At 48.8% G+C, this 16859-nt stretch overlaps 1 protein-coding gene across 1 annotated transcript in view; it reads left to right on the forward strand.

Annotated features, from left to right (window-relative positions):
* LOC115459683 (centrosomal protein of 112 kDa-like) overlaps positions 1–16859 on the forward strand; it is a 314545-nt gene that overhangs the window by 245869 nt on the left and 51817 nt on the right. Inside the window, exon 18 of the mRNA XM_030189491.1 lies at positions 11694–11829. Coding sequence (XP_030045351.1) covers positions 11694–11829 — 136 coding nt within the window. The remainder of the gene's footprint in view (positions 1–11693; positions 11830–16859) is intronic.

The following is a 16859-nucleotide window of genomic DNA, read 5'->3' on the forward strand; positions in this document are numbered from 1 at the left end:
ACTCAGGAATCCACCATATTAATGGGGGTAGTTATCAAGCAGCATTAGGGTCTTATGACCCCTAGGCTAGTTTTTAATTACATTCTTACAAATTTAGGGGTCATTTACCTAGCCACAGTAGTGTTTTTAGCTCATGGTAGAAATCAGCTGGCTGTAAATTCCGAGACGCCTATTATATTCCTATGGGCTTCTTGGTGTTTACTGCCAGCTGATTTCTATTATGAGCTAAAAACGATAAAAGATCCCCTTAGCAAGAAAGAATTTTAATGAAGACGCTGGACTGGGCAGGATGACTGGACCTCGCTCAGCTTAGTAAAAGGACCCCTTAACAAGCATTTGACATAAAATATAAATATTTACAACACACGTTAAACCCTTCTTGAACATAAGTGTTATGAGGTGGTGGAGATGAAAACGGTAACGGAATTCAAACAAGCGTGGGATAAACATAAAGGAATCCTGTGCAGAAGAAAGGGATCCTCAGGAGCTTAGCCTAGAATGGGTGGCAGAGCTGGTGGTTGGGAGGCGGGGCTAGTGTGGGCAGACATATACGGTCTGTGCCGGGGCTGGTGGTTGGGAGGCGGGACTAGTGCTGGGCAGACTTATACGGTCTGTGCCGGGGCTGGTGGTTGGGCGGCGGGGATAGTGCTGGGCAGACTTATAGGGTCTGTGCCAGAGCTGGTGGTTGGGAGGCGGGGTTGGTGGTTGGGAGGCGGGGATAGGGCTGGCCAGACTTATATGGTCTGTGCACTGAAGAGGACAGTACAAATAAAAAAAGTAGCACATATGAATTTATCTTCTTGGGCAGACTGGATGGACCGTGCAGGTCTTTTTCTGCCGTCATCTACTATGTTACTATGTATGTAATAACAGATGACAGTGGAAAGAAATGACTGCACTCTAGAATATTATCATATCACGTTTACTAGAATCTAAATACTGCCTACTCGTTCACTTGTTATATTTAATTTCATTCAATAACAATAAAATTGTTGTCTATTTAAAGCCTGATTTATTTATCTGCCCTGATAAATTCAAACAAGAACACAGCTTGGAAATATTGAACTCCCCGGAGACAGGACAGGGATGATGTTTTGAAGGCAATAAATATTTCAGCTTCACATTTCAGCCTTTCTTCTCTGCTCCTTTGATCTAGATTTGGTTTGCTTATCATTCTGCATGAATGACTTCAAACTTGTCTTTTTTTCCCCTGCACACCAAGCAGAGGTGACTGGGTGTCTATTCCGTGTGCTTTGGACCTTGCCATTGTGGAAGGATGGCCCCGGCTTCCCTCAATGTTTTGTGGGAGTTGCTGTTTCTAAAATAATATTTTTTTGTGCTGCACCTAAGAGGCACACTCTTTGATTTTGGGTTTCAATATGTGATTTCTAAAGAAAGACTGTCTTAAAATAATGCACTCCGGTACTATTTATTTATTTTTCACATTTATACCCCACAATTTTCCCACAAGTTTGCAGGTTCAATATGGCTTACAATAAACCGTAAAGGCTATCGTCAATCTGGTAGTTATATAAATACAATAGATTGTAGTAGTCGGCAAGAAATGAAAGAATAGGGTGTGAAGGGAAAGTGGGTAAAGGTAAGAGAGTCCAAAATGGTCCATTGATATGCTGTTTTGCAGGACTTTAGGTTTTATATTGGATCATGGGGGTAGGCCTTCCGGAACAGGGTTGGTCTTGAGTAATTTCCTAAAGTTGAGATGGTTTTTGAATAGATCTGACAGTTTTTGGCTATAACAAAATCAGCCCGTAATTTGGGGACCCTTTTACTAAAGCCTAGCGTATGATAACGGACATCGGCGTGCGTCAAGTGCCACGTGACCTGTAAATATAAAATAGGATGCGGAGCATTTAGCACGTGCAGATCTTTAGTGAAAAGGCCCCGTGGTGTTTACCGTCTACTGTAGATAGACATGAAAATAAAAATGTGGGTTTCTTTTTATTTGCTATCACTAGCAGGCTTCTCTTTGTTAGACTGTGGTAGTTCTTTAGCATGTGCTAAATGATGATCTAAAAAGGCATCTAATATAATAATTTGCTATGTGAACGTTCTAAAGTGTCTCTAGTGGAATAGCAACATTCCATGTAGAATCTCCAATAGTAACAACATTCCATGTAGAATCTCCAATAGTATCCATTTTATTTTTGTTACATTTGTACCCTGTGCTTTCCCACTCATGGCAGGCTCAATGCGGCTTACATGGGGCAATGGAGGGTTAAGTGACTTGCCCAGAGTCACAAGGAGCTGCCTGTGCCTGAAGTGGGAATCGAACTCAGTTCCTCAGTTCCCCAGGACCAGAGTCCACCACCCTAACCACTAGGCCACTCCATTTTTATTATTGTGGGGTGGGTCCCTCAGTGATCACCCCACTCTTGAAGGGTGGCCTATCATTTGAGTACTGGCACCTTTTTTGCTAGAAAATACACACTGCCTGAATGTATCTCATCTTGAGCTCCTACAGAATAGCTGTGAGCAAAAATCCAAAGAAAAATGTGCACAAAGGTTCAATAGTAACTACAGCTTCACTATATGCATGGCTGAAGAAAACAAAAGTATCAGAACCAGAATGTTGTTCAGTGCATAAATATTCACCTTGCAAAAAAATCTTACACTTACATTTTTGAAAGGCTAATATGGAGTGGAAGAATTGAGGAGTAGCCTATTGGTTAGTGCAGTGGCCTGAGAACCAGCGAAACCGGGTTCATTTCCTACTTCAGCTACTTGTGAGCTGTAGCAAGTCACCTAACCCCAGTGGCGTTCCTAGGGGGGAGGGCGGTGGGTGTGGTCCGCCCCGGGTGCACGCCGCCGCTGGGGGAGGTGCGATGCGAGTGCCTTTCCTCCGTTCGTTCCATGCTTCTTCTCTGCCCCGAAACAGGTCCTGTTCCGGGGCAGAGAAGAAGCATGGAACGAACGGAAGACAGGCGCGCGTGGCACCCCCCCACCCCAGCGGCGTGCACCCGGGGGGTTCTTTTCGCTGGGGGGGGGTCTGCGCTGCATCCGGGGGGGGGGCGCTGCAGCCGAGGGGTGGGGCGCATCAGCGATCCACCCCGGGTGTCAGCCCCCTTAGGAATGCCACTGCCTAACTCTCCACTTACCCAGGTACAGAACTTAGATTGTGAGCCCAGTGGAGACAGAGAAAGTATCTATGTAGAATATGTAAGGGATCCTTTTACTAAGGTGCGCTGAAAAATGGCCTTCGGTAGTGTAGGCACGGGTGTTGACTGCACTCAGGATCATTTTTCAGTGCACCTGTAAAAAATGCCTTTGGGGGGGGGGGGGGCTGAAAATGGATGTGCAGCAAAATGAAAATTGACCTGTGTCCATTTTGGGTCTGAGACCTTACCGCCAGCCATGGACAGCGGTAAAGTCTCACATGTTAACAGGGCGGTAATGGTCAACGTGCGTCAAAATGCTGATTACCGCCCATGTGCCAGAAAATAAAAATATTTTCTGACACGCGTATTGGACGCGCGTCAAAAATGAAATTACCACCCGGGCCACGCAGTAGCCGGGTGGTAACTCAGAATTGATGTGCATTGCGCTTATGCGGCTTAGTAAAAGGACTCCTAAATCACTTTGATTGTACCTCAGAAAGGCAGTATATCAAGTCCATGGAGGAGTGGCCTAGTGGTTAGGGTGTGGACTTTGGTCCTGGGAACTGAGGAACTGAGTTGGATTCCCACTTCAGGCACAGGCAGCTCCTTGTGACTCTGGGCAAGTCACTTAACCCTCCATTGCCCCATGTAAGCTGCATTGAGCCTGCCATGAGTGGGAAAGTGCAGGGTACAAATGTAACAAAAATAAAATAGATACTATTGGAGATTCTACATGGAATGTTGCTATTCCACTAGCAACATTCCATGTAGAAGGCTGCGCAGGCTTCTGTTTCTGTGAGTCTGACGTCCTGCACGTACGTGCAGGACGTCAGACTCACAGAAGCAGAAGCCTGCGCGGCCACATTGGTGATCTGCAAGGGCCAACTTCTACATGGAATGTTGCTAGTGGAATAGCAACATTCCATGTAGAATCTCAAATAGTAGCAACAGTGGAGGAGTGGCCTAGTGGTTAGGGTGGTGGACTTTGGTCCTGAGGAACTGAGTTCAATTCCCACTTCAGGCACAGGCAGCTCCTTGTGACTCTGGGCAAGTCACTTAACCCTCCATTGCCCCATGTAAGCCGCATTGAGCCTGCCATGAGTGGGAAAGCGCAGGGTACAAATGTAACAAAAATAAAAAAAAATAAATTTATGCACAGAACAATGTTGGCATTCTTATTATCAGCAGAAAGCAGAAGGCACCCCTCCGAACATCAAAGTGCTCCCTCATTTGTAAAAAAGAGCCCATACCAAATAATAAAGACTGGAAAACTTGGAACCAGCGAAGAAAAAGGTCATCAGAATGATATTGAACCAATTAAGTGCTGTAATACTTTTAAACCTCAAATACTAAAAGAAATCACATTCTTTTACTTTGCATTCTCCAAGAGTTTCCCATGGTTGTGCTCCAGATTTTACAGGAATTTTGCTCAAAACCCACTGATTTTGCTGAAGTCTTGCATTAAACTCTGACAGGTCAATATATAGCCGACAGCGGCCTGTTTTCACGTTACTGTCATGTTTTGCTCATCCCTAACTTGAAGAAGACGTTTATGGCTTTGGAAGCTTGTCAAAAATATATTGTTAGTCCAATAAAAAAATTATCACCTTGTTTCTTTTTTTATTTTGTTTTGATTTTATTTCCTTTAGCATAACATTATCTCATGTTACTTTAGGCTTTCACCCTGGGTCTGCAGCTCACTGAGCCTTTGTTTCAAACTGGACTTGTCAGGTGTTAATTAAAACAATTTATACCCAGACAAAGTGTTCTAAACATGAACAAAACATTTCTTTTATTCATTTTTTTTAAAATAAGTAAAACAGCTTAACTTTGACCCACCATGTTGCAGTGCTGCTTGGATGTGAGTTAACCATACAGACAGCTCAATGTTTATCAATGTTTATCCACTCCTGCTCTAGATAACATTTAACCTTTTCTCTGACCTCATGTGCAACTTTCTTTAAATCAATCACCTTACTTTCTAACTCTTCCTACTTTCTTACCCTTCGCTGTCACTTATAATGTTCTATTATGTATTGTGTTGACATTGTAAATAGTATTCTCCGAGGACAAGCAGGCTGCTTGTTCTCACTGATGGGTGACGTCCACGGCAGCCCCTCCAATCGGAACACTATCTAGCAAAGTCCTTTGCTAGTCCTCGCGCGCCGATGCGCACCGCGCATGCGCGGCCGTCTTCCCGCCCGAACCGGCTCGTGCCGGCCAGTCTTCTTTTGTCCGCGCTCGGTACGGTCGTGTTTCGCCGTTCGCGCCCCAAAGTTGACCTCGCGCGTCGTTTATCGACTTAGTTCTAAAAAAAAAAAAAAAAAAAAAAGGTGTCGGAAGGAGACCTTTATGGTTTTCTCCCTTCCCGTACTTCTAGTTTTGCCCCGGTAAGTTTTCTTTCGTCATCGGGGTAGGCCCTATTTAGGCCTCGGTCGAAGTTTTTTCTTCCCTTATTTTTGTGGTGCCATTTTCGCCATTTCGAGTTTTGATCTCGCCGGCGCGATTTTTCCGCCCATGACATCGAAGTCTTCCAGCGGCTTCAAGAAGTGCACCCAGTGCGCCCGGGTAATCTCGCTCACTGACAGGCACGCGTCGTGTCTTCAGTGTCTGGGGGCTGGGCACCGCCCACAGGCCTGTAGTCTGTGTTCTCTTTTGCAAAAGCGGACTCAGGTAGCGAGATTAGCCCAGTGGAACGTTTTGTTCTCGGGCTCTTCATCGGCATCGGCACCGGGAGTATCGACTGCTTCAACGTCGTCGGCGCCTGGACCTTCATCTTCGCCCCCGATTGCATCGAGTGCATCGAGGCATCGGCCCTCTGCATCGGGGTGACATCGGAAGGCTGCGTCGGTGGTATCGAGACCTCCTCGTCTGCTGATGTCGTCGGACGGTGGTGCTTCGTCTGGAGTGCAGGTGAGGGCTGTCCATTCCCCTGCTGGTGGCGGTGAGCCTTCGGGTGGGTCTCCCCTCATCCTGAGGGCTCCTGCGGTACAGCCCCCCCGAGACTGACCTCCTTCGGCCTCGGCCCCGAGGAAGAGACGGCTGGATTCTACGTCCTCCTCGTTGGTGCCGGGAAGCTCCGGTGACATGCTTCGTCCCAAGAAGTCGAAGAAGCATCGTCACCAGTCCCCTTCCCGTGTTGGCACCGAGAGCTCTGGGTCGCCGAGGGAGTCGACACCCAGTAGGCATCGGCACCGAGAGGACCGCTCGCCCTCTGTTCAAGAGGTGTCGATGCGCTCCCCCTTGGACAGCCCGGAACAGCCTCCACGCCTGGAACAGACTCTGACATCGACGCCTGCATCGGCTTCCATGCCTTTTTCCACAGCCGCTCTGAACGAGAGTCTCCGGGCCGTTCTCCCAGAGATCCTGGGAGAGCTGTTGCGCCCTACCCCTCCGGTACCGGGGGTGCTTGCGCCACCGGTACCGTCGAGCGAGGCGCCGGCTGGCCCATTGCCCGGGGTGAGGTCTCCGACATCGGTGCCGCGTGCGGTACCGACTGCAGTAGCCTCCCAGGAAGGCTCCCCGACTACGTCGGCAGAGGGAGCTTCGCTGGTGCGGGCGAGGGAGTCTACCTCTCGACGCTCCCACCGTGGCCGTGGTTCCACGGAGTCGAGCCGGGCACAGTTGCAGACACAGGTCCGTGAACTTGTGTCTGACACCGATGGTGAGGCCTCGTGGGAAGAGGAAGAAGACATCAGATATTTCTCTGACGAGGAGTCTGAGGGTCTTCCTTCTGATCCCACTCCCTCTCCTGAAAGGCAGCTTTCTCCTCCCGAGAGCCTGTCTTTCGCTTCCTTTGTCCGGGAGATGTCTACGGCCATCCCCTTCCCGGTGGTTGTGGAGGACGAGCCCAGGGCTGAAATGTTTGAGCTCCTGGACTATCCTTCTCCACCTAAGGAAGCGTCCACAGTACCCATGCATCATGTCCTCAAAAAGACATTGCTGGCGAACTGGACCAAGCCATTAAGTAATCCCCACATCCCCAAGAAGATTGAGTCCCAGTACCGAATCCATGGGGACCCAGAGCTGATGCGCACTCAGTTGCCTCACGACTCTGGAGTTGTGGATTTGGCCCTAAAGAAGGCCAAGAGTTTTAGGGAGCATGCTTCGGCGCCCCCGGGCAAGGACTCTAGAACCTTGGACTCCTTTGGGAGGAAGGCCTACCATTCTTCTATGCTTGTGGCCAAAATTCAGTCGTACCAGCTCTACACGAGCATACATATGCAGAACAATGTGCGGCAGTTGGCGGGCTTGGTGGACAAGCTCCCCCCTGAGCAAGCCAAGCCATTTCAGGAGGTGGTCAGGCAGCTGAAGGCGTGCAGAAAATTCCTGGCCAGAGGGGTGTATGACACCTTTGATGTTGCGTCCAGGGCCGCTGCTCAAGGTGTGGTGATGCGCAGACTCTCATGGCTGCGTGCCTCCGACCTGGAGAATAGGATCCAGCAGCGGATTGCGGACTCGCCTTGCCGTGCGGATAATATTTTTGGAGAAAAAGTCGAGCAGGTGGTAGAGCAGCTCCACCAGCGGGACACCGCATTCGACAAGTTCTCCCGCCGGCAGCCTTCAGCCTCTACCTCTACAGGTAGAAGATTTTTTGGGGGAAGGAAGACTGTTCCTGCTCTTCTGGCAAGCGTAGGTACAATCCTCCTTCTCGACAGCCTGCGGCCCAGGCTAAGCCCCAGCGCGCTCGCTCTCGTCAGCAGCGTGCGACTCAGCAAGGCCCCGCGGCTCCCCAGCAAAAGCAAGGGACGAGCTTTTGACTGGCTCCAGCAGAGCATAGCCGACATCCAAGTGTCAGTGCCGGGCGACCTGCCAGTCGGAGGGAGGTTGAAAGCTTTTCACCAAAGGTGGCCTCTTATAACCTCCGATCAGTGGGTTCTCCAAATATTCCGGCAAGGATACACTCTCAATTTGGCCTCAAAACCTCCAAATTGTCCACTGGGAGCTCAGTCTTACAGCTTCCAACACAAGCAGGTACTTGCAGAGGAACTCTCCGCCCTTCTCAGCGCCAATGCGGTCGAGCCCGTGCCATCCGGGCAAGAAGGGCTGGGATTCTATTCCAGGTACTTCCTTGTGGAAAAGAAAACAGGGGGGATGCGTCCCATCCTAGACCTAAGGGCCCTGAACAAATATCTGGTCAAAGAAAAGTTCAGGATGCTTTCCCTGGGCACCCTTCTCCCCATGATTCAGGAAAACGATTGGCTATGCTCTCTGGACTTGAAGGACGCCTACACGCACATCCCGATACTGCCAGCTCACAGACAGTATCTGCGATTTCAGCTGGGCACACGTCACTTCCAGTACTGTGTGCTACCCTTTGGGCTCGCCTCTGTGCCCAGAGTGTTCACCAAGTACTTGGCTGTAGTAGCAGCGGCACTTCGCAGACTGGGGGTACACGTGTTCCCATATCTCGACGATTGGCTGGTGAAGAACACATCCGAGGCAGGAGCCCTGCAGTCCATGCAGATGACTATTCGCCTCCTGGAGCTACTGGGGTTTGTGATAAATTATCCAAAGTCCCACCTTCTCCCAGTGCAGAAACTCGAATTCATAGGAGCTCTGCTGGATTCTCGGACGGCTCGCGCCTACCTCCCAGAGACGAGAGCCAACAACTTGTTGTCCCTCGTGTCGCGGGTGCGAGCGTCCCAGCAGATCACAGCTCGGCAGATGTTGAGATTGCTGGGCCACATGGCCTCCACAGTTCATGTGACTCCCATGGCCCGCCTTCACATGAGATCTGCTCAATGGACCCTAGCTTCCCAGTGGTTTCAGGCTGCTGGGGATCTAGAAGACGTGATCCACCTGTCCACGAGTTTTCTCAAATCCCTGTATTGGTGACGATTTGGTCCAATTTGACTCTGGGACGTCCTTTCCAAATTCCTCAGCCACAAAAAGTGCTGACTACGGATGCGTCTCTCCTGGGGTGGGGAGCTCATGTCGATGGGCTTCACACCCAAGGAAGCTGGTCCCTCCAGGAACGCGATCTGCAGATCTTCTGGAGTTGCGAGCGGTCTGGAACGCTCTGAAGGCTTTCAGGGATCGGCTGTCCCACCAAATTATCCAAATTCAGACAGACAACCAGGTTGCCATGTATTACATCAACAAGCAGGGGGGCACCGGATCTCGCCCCCTGTGTCAGGAAGCCGTCAGCATGTGGCTCTGGGCTCGCCGTCACGGCATGGTGCTCCAATCCACATATCTGGCAGGCGTAAACAACAGTCTGGCTGACAGGTTGAGCAGGATTATGCAACCTCACGAGTGGTCGCTCAGTTCCCGTGTAGTGCGACAGATCTTCCAGGTGTGGGGCACCCCCTTGGTAGACCTCTTCGCATCTCGAGCCAACCACAAAGTCCCTCAGTTCTGTTCCAGCCTGGCATCGGATGCCTTCCTCCTGGACTGGGGGGAGGGTCTACTGTATGCTTATCCTCCCATACCTCTGGTGGGGAAGACTTTGTTGAAACTCAAGCAAGACCGAGGCACCATGATTCTGATTGCTCCTTTTTGGCCGCGTCAGATCTGGTTCCCTCTTCTTCTGGAGTTGTCCTCCGAAGAACCGTGGAGATTGGAGTGTTTTCCGACCCTCATCACGCAGGACGAAGGGGCGCTTCTGCATCCCAACCTCCGGTCCCTGGCTCTCACGGCCTGGATGTTTAGAGCGTAGACTTTGCCTCTTTGGGTCTGTCAGAGGGTGTCTCCCGCATCTTGCTTGCTTCCAGGAAAGATTCTACTAAGAGGAGTTACTTCTTTCTATGGAGGAGGTTTGCCGTCTGGTGTGACAGCAAGGCCCTAGATCCTCGCTCTTGTCCTACACAGACCCTGCTTGAATACCTTCTGCACTTGTCTGAGTCTGGTCTCAAGACCAACTCTGTAAGGGTTCACCTTAGTGCAATCAGTGCATACCATTACCGTGTGGAAGGTAAGCCGATCTCAGGACAGCCTTTAGTTGTTCGCTTCATGAGAGGTTTGCTTTTGTCAAAGCCCCCTGTCAAGCCTCCTACAGTGTCATGGGATCTCAATGTCGTTCTCACACAGCTGATGAAACCTCCTTTTGAGCCACTGAATTCCTGCCATCTGAAGTACTTGACCTGGAAGGTCATTTTCTTGGTGGCAGTTACTTCAGCTCGTAGAGTCAGTGAGCTTCAGGCCCTGGTAGCCCAGGCCCCTTACACCAAATTTCATCATAACAGAGTAGTCCTCCGCACTCACCCTAAGTTCTTGCCAAAGGTTGTGTCGGAGTTCCATCTGAACCAGTCAATTGTCTTGCCAACATTCTTTCCCCGTCCTCATTCCTGCCCTGCTGAACGTCAGCTGCACACATTGGACTGCAAGAGAGCATTGGCCTTCTATCTGGAGCGGACACAGCCTAACAGACAGTCCGCCCAATTGTTTGTTTCTTTTGATCCCAACAGGAGGGGAGTGGCTGTGGGAAAACGCACCATATCCAATTGGCTAGCAGATTGCATTTCCTTCACTTACGCCCAGGCTGGGCTGGCTCTTGAGGGTCATGTCACGGCTCATAATGTTAGAGCCTTGGCAGCGTCGGTAGCCCACTTGAAGTCAGCCACTATTGAAGAGATTTGCAAAGCTGCGACGTGGTCATCTGTCCACACATTCACATCTCATTACTGCCTGCAGCAGGATACCCGACGCGACAGTCGGTTCGGGCAGTCAGTGCTTCAGAATCCGTTCGGGGTTTAGGATCCAACTCCACCCCCCAGGCCCATGTTTTTTCTGTTCCAGGCTGCACTCTGTTAGTTGGATAAATTGTTAGGTCAATCTCAGATATGTCCTCGCCGTTGCGAGGCCCAATTGACCATGGTTGTTGTTTTGAGTGAGCCTGGGGGCTAGGGATACCCCATCAGTGAGAACAAGCAGCCTGCTTGTCCTCAGAGAAAGCGAATGCTACATACCTGTAGAAGGTATTCTCCGAGGACAGCAGGCTGATTGTTCTCACAAACCCGCCCGCCTCCCCTTTGGAGTTGTGTCTTCCCTTCTCCTTGTCTTGCTACATATGAGACTAGCCGGCACAAGCCAGTTCGGGCGGGAAGACGGCCACGCATGCGCGGTGCGCATCGGCGCGCGAGGACTAGCAAAGGACTTTGCTAGAAAGTGTTCCGATTGGAGGGGCTGCCGTGGACGTCACCCATCAGTGAGAACAATCAGCCTGCTGTCCTCGGAGAATACCTTCTACAGGTATGTAGCATTCGCTTTATACCATGCCATACTTTGTATTGTTTTGAATATTTTTACTGCCGTCATTGTCTATTGCTTATGTTTGATCTATTCTTAGTGTACACCGCCTTGAGTGAATTCCTTCAAAAAGGCGGTAAATAAAACCTAATAATAATGTGATTTCAAAACAAAGAGAAAATAACACTGCCTATTCCAGCCACAGATTTATCTCATGGTATCTATTCCTAACCTGTCTCTAAAAATCCCTTTAAAGGAAATTTTGCATAGCTGGGACAGGAAATTGAAACCTGCAAACTGTTAAATAGATAGGATTAAAGACCCTTTTCTTTTTACTGCATGTTTGATTTTATGCTCCAGATCTGAAGATTTTCTCTGCCTTTCTAGGGAGAAGGAGGAGCAGCTGACTCGGGTGAAGGAGATACAGAGGCTGCAGGCCCAGCAGGCTGATGCTGCCCTGGAGCAGTTTAAGCGGCAGGTGGAGCTGAGCTCAGAAAAAGCCTACGCTGAAATGAAACAGCAGGTGAGGGAGGTCACAGTGCCAGCCTTTTAATGACTGTTTCAGTGATCTCATAATGCCAGAAGCGCAGCTTTCAAACCTTTCCCCGGGTAATAAGCAATTCTAGAGTCCGAACAGGTTGTCAGTAGCTGATACATCTCGACTCACCTTGAGTACTGCATGCAGCTCTGGCTGTCCCATCTCAAAAGGATAGGACAGAACTAGAAGACGTTCAGAGAAGAACAGAAATGGTAAAGGAGATGGAACACCTCCCTTATGAAGAAAGGCTAAGTAGGTTAGGGTTCCTCAGGTTGGAAAAGAGATAGATAACAGAGGGGATGTGATAGAAGTTTATAAAATCATGAGTAAGGTGGATGGTAAAATAGGGAAGGTTGTTTTGACTTTTCAAACAACACAGGAAGAAGAGGACATACCAAGCAACTATAGAAAACACCTTTTCATGCAGTGCATAATTAAGCTGTGAAACCTATCAGGATTCTAAAAAGGAAAAATCCAGAAAAAAATTATTAGCCAAGGAAAGGAGAAACAGGGGTGATATGATACAGACGTTCAAATATTTGAAAGGTATTAATCCGCAAACGAACCTTTTCCGGAGATGGGAAGATGGTAGAACGAGAGGACATGAAATGAGATTGAAGGGGGGGCAGACTCAAGAAAAATGTCAGGAAGTATTTCTTCACGGAGAGAGTACTGGATGCTTGGAATGCTCTCCCGCGGGAGGTGGTGGAAATGAAAACGGTAACGGAATTCATACATGCGTGGGATAAGCATAAAGGAATCCTGTGCAGAAGGAATGGATCCTCAGGAGCTTACTCAAGATTGGGTGGTTGGGAGGCGGGGATAGTGGTGGGCAGACTTATACGGTCTGTGCCGGGGCTGGTGGTTGGGAGACGGGGATAGTGCTGGGCAGACTTATACGGTCTGTGCCAGAGCCGGAGGTGGGAAGCGGGACTGGTGGTTGGGAGGCGGGGCTGGTGGTTGGAAGGCGGGGATAGTGCTGGGCAGACTTATACGGTCTGTGCCAGAGCCGGAGGTGGGAAGTGGGACTGGTGGTTGGAAGTCGGGGATAGTGCTGGGCAGACTTATACGGTCTGTGCCAGAGCCGGAGGTGGGAAGTGGGACTGGTGGTTGGGAGGCGGGGATAGTGCTGGGCAGATATATGGTCTGTGCCAGAGCCGGTGGTTGGGAGGCGAGGATAGAGCTGGGCAGACTTGTACGGTCTGTGCCAGAGCCAGTGGTTGGGAGGCGGGGCTGGTGGTTGGGAGGCGAGGATAGTGCTGGGCAGACTTGTACGGTCTGTGCCAGAGCGGTGGTTGGGAGGCGGGGCTGGTGGTTGGGAGGCGGGATAGTGCTGGGCAGACTTGTACGGTCTGTGCCAGAGCCGGTGGTTGGGAGGCGGGGCTGGTGGTTGGGAGGCGGGGATAGTGCTGGGCAGACTTATACGGTCTGTGCCCTGAAGAGCACAGGTACAAATCAAAAGTAGGGTATACACAAAAAGTAGCACACATGAGTTGTCTTGTTGGGGAGACTGGATGGACCGTGCAGGTCTTTTTCTGCCGTCATCTACTATGTTACTTGGGAAGGCCATTGCTGATCCCTTGAAATGACCCAGGAGAAATTTGATTGACTTTTTGGGATCTGCTGGGCCCTTGTGACCTACACTGGCTACTGTTGCAGATGGGATGCTGGACTTGATAACCTTTGACCTGACTGAGCATAGCTTATCATCTGCTCTTAAAGCTAGAACAGTAATTGCCATTCCACTGTCTGCATTTAATTATAACATACTGGAATCACAGTTGACATGGTTAGTTTATATTCTAACAAATCCTATGCAATTTCAGGTCTCCTTTTCTTGCTCATGCTTTATTTCTTTTAGAGACCAATTTTCAAAGCCATTTGCATGAATAAATAAAAATATGCTTGCACAAACTCTCTGAACATTGTTCTCCCCAATCCCCCTCAAGGCACACACAGAGGGTACTTTAACAAAGGTATTTTTAACACTTATGTGGCATGAAATAGTGGCTGAAGAAAAATGACACAGTTGGATATGATGGTTCATATTTTGCCGGTAGGCATGTACAGGGCTACTGTTTGGGCCAAGCAAGCATGCACTTGCTTAAATTATGAAATATGCTTGGTATTTTTATGGTTTATTCATACTTGCTATATCGCATTTGCTAACTTGAAGATCAAGGCAGTTTACAATCTAAAATAGCAAAGCAAAATAGAGAAAGGAGCCACAAAATTTGACAGGAAAGAACAAAATTCCATTCACACAGATTAATAATCTACCTGCAGAAAAAGCAAGAGTAAACCAGGCAGTCTGAAAATTGCCTGCTTAGTGATTATTCCTCCTTCATGTATAAATAGTTGTGAAAAAACATTTTATTACCAAAGGCGGAACCAAGATGGCAGCTGAGGCAGACGTGTGAGTTTGAACTCCCGTGTCTTCCAGCCTTGTCTGTGGTACTCCTGCATCTTACCAATTTTATTATGAGTAAAGCCAGACTCCGGGGTCTCCCCTCTACTTCCGATGCTGATCAGCAGTTGAACCAGACAACGCTGGAGAGATTTGGCATTCAACTGTGGGAGGAGGTAGTGCTTGCTACGACCAGGTCCACAGGAATAGCGTTGGACTGCAGTGCGGAGGGAGTTTCACTTAACCCTCCTGCGATGGTAGCGCCTCCCCTACCTGGAAGCAATTTAGAGGCGGGAGATGCATGGAGTTACGGAACCCTGGTTGAGGTGTCTGTCTCTCCAGTTGTGCGAGGGGGACCCGCTGTGACTTCTACTCCTTCTGCAATAACAGCTGCAGGGGAGAAGCTTATCTGCTATGGATTTGGGAGCTTGACAGAGAACCACTGCAGTGACTATGGAGTCCTTGTGGGACCAGATTCAAGGGGTACACCTTTCACTTCAAAAGATTTCAGACTCCTTTGATAGTGAAGTGCAAAACTTGAGAGAGACAGTTGGAACCTTATCTAGGGCCCCTTTTACCAAGCTGCGGCAAAAAGGGGCCTGTGCTGGCATTGGTGCGTGTTTTTGACGCACGCTGAGGCCCCTTTTTACCACAGCGGGCAAAAGATAGGTTTTTCTTTTCTTTAGGAAATGGCCGTGCAGCAAGTGAAGCACTTGCAGTGCGGCCATTTTGGGGGGAACCCTTACTGCCACCCATCAGGAACCTCTGAATGCTACTGCTTCAGCATTTCCTGGGGTGCTGAAAACATGACCCAAGAATCAAACAAGTCTTCGACATGGCAGTGTCCAGTACTGTCATTGGACTAGCCTGAAAATCAATTTTGGAATTAATTTGATAGAAAAAAACCACATTCATTGTGTTGCCTTTGGGGTTTGCCCAGAGTTTTATTTCATTTTAAATACTTCTAAAATATTTCTCCTTCTGGGTGTTAAGAATTTAAGGACAGTGAGATTAGAGGCTGACTGAATTTCAGTTTTGGTTTCAGCTTCAGCACCGGCTTTAGCACCGGCCCAGATTTAGCCATGTTTCAGTTTCGGCCGAACATGGTGATGCATTTTCAACTGAAACTGACCCCCCCCCCCCCCCCGAGCAAAAGCACTGACCACGCTCTGTCCCCCAACCCCTGTTCCTGTCTTAAAATGACTGCCACAGCCTCCAGCGGCAGTCTTGTGGCAGCCATTTTGAATGTGGAGCTAGCAGGGGCGACTGAGGATTGCTCCTGTGTCAACTAGTACACTAGACCTCTAGGGCTTCTAAGGTAGGCCCAGGGGGGGCCCTACGTGTGGTGAGAGACTGCCACTTTTGGTTAGGGGGGAGCAAAGAGGTTTGATTGAGAACGGGAAATGGCATGGCGTTTCCCCTTCCCTGCGCAGCCGGCATTCTGCGTAATCTCAAAACAAAGCAAACAAATCTATGAGCTGCTGCATCCACGTTGTCGTTCTTTATTGTTGGTGGTAGCATTTTTATTTAATGTCATTTATATTTTCAAACATGGCGGCTTGTGCAGCATGCGGATGTACACAGAGGAAGTATAATAACGGAATAACTTTTCATAGGTAGAGTACTCAGAACCCTGCAACAGTGAGTCCTAAATTCAGCCACTAGGTGTTGTAGAGTAGTAATTTGTTATAAATCGCAATCAGTGTGTTATTTGTACAGTCTGGTTAGGTATTACTAGGAAATGAATTGAAAACAAAAATGAGGATGTTATAATGCCTTTGTATCACTCCATGGTGCGACCGCACCTTGAATATTGTGTTACAATGCAGTACATTTAAAACGAATTGGAGAAACCTTTTCTTCACTCAATGTGTAATTGGAATTTGTTGCCAGAGAATGTGGTAAAGGCGGTTAGCTTAGCGGAGTTTAAAAAAAGGTTTGGATGGCTTCCTAAAGGAAAAGTCCATAGACCGTTATTAAATGGTCTTGGGGAAAATCCACTATTTCTGGGATAAGCAGTATAAAATGTTTTGTACATTTTTGGGATCTTGCCGGGTATTTGTGACCTGGATTGGCCACTGTTGGAAACAGGATGCTGAGCTCCATGGACCTTTGGTCTTTCCCAGTATGGCAATACTTATGTAAGATCTAACCTTTTTTTTTAAGTACAGAAAGCTGACAAAGAGGTTTATAAAACTGGCTGCAGTAAAAGGTTTGCTGCATTTATTCTACAAGGAGTATTAATTGAGTGGGGCCTGATGGCTTAGTGGCAGCGCTGCGCCATATCAGCAGCAACCTGGGTTCAATTCCAGAGCCTTGCCGGGCTGAGACTAAACATGCTGAGGAGGAAGGGAGTGCTTTTGAAACCTTTCTGCTTACAGACAAATCATCTTAGTTTTTCAAATATGATGCTGCTGCATGCTTTTTATTGCTGAGTGGTGCTATTTTCAGATGACAGTGTATGTTTGACCCCCCCCCCCCCTCCCGAGTGGTATTTTCTAAGTGGATTGTTTAGGATTGCTGAGAATTGAGTTTGGGTATCGAGCATGATGTTGCTCAGAAGGGTGAATAGTGGAGTGCCTCTGGGATATCTCCTGGGGCCGATCCT

The sequence above is a fragment of the Microcaecilia unicolor genome, unplaced genomic scaffold (genome assembly GCF_901765095.1).
Source record: "Microcaecilia unicolor unplaced genomic scaffold, aMicUni1.1, whole genome shotgun sequence".
Taxonomy (NCBI): domain Eukaryota; kingdom Metazoa; phylum Chordata; class Amphibia; order Gymnophiona; family Siphonopidae; genus Microcaecilia; species Microcaecilia unicolor.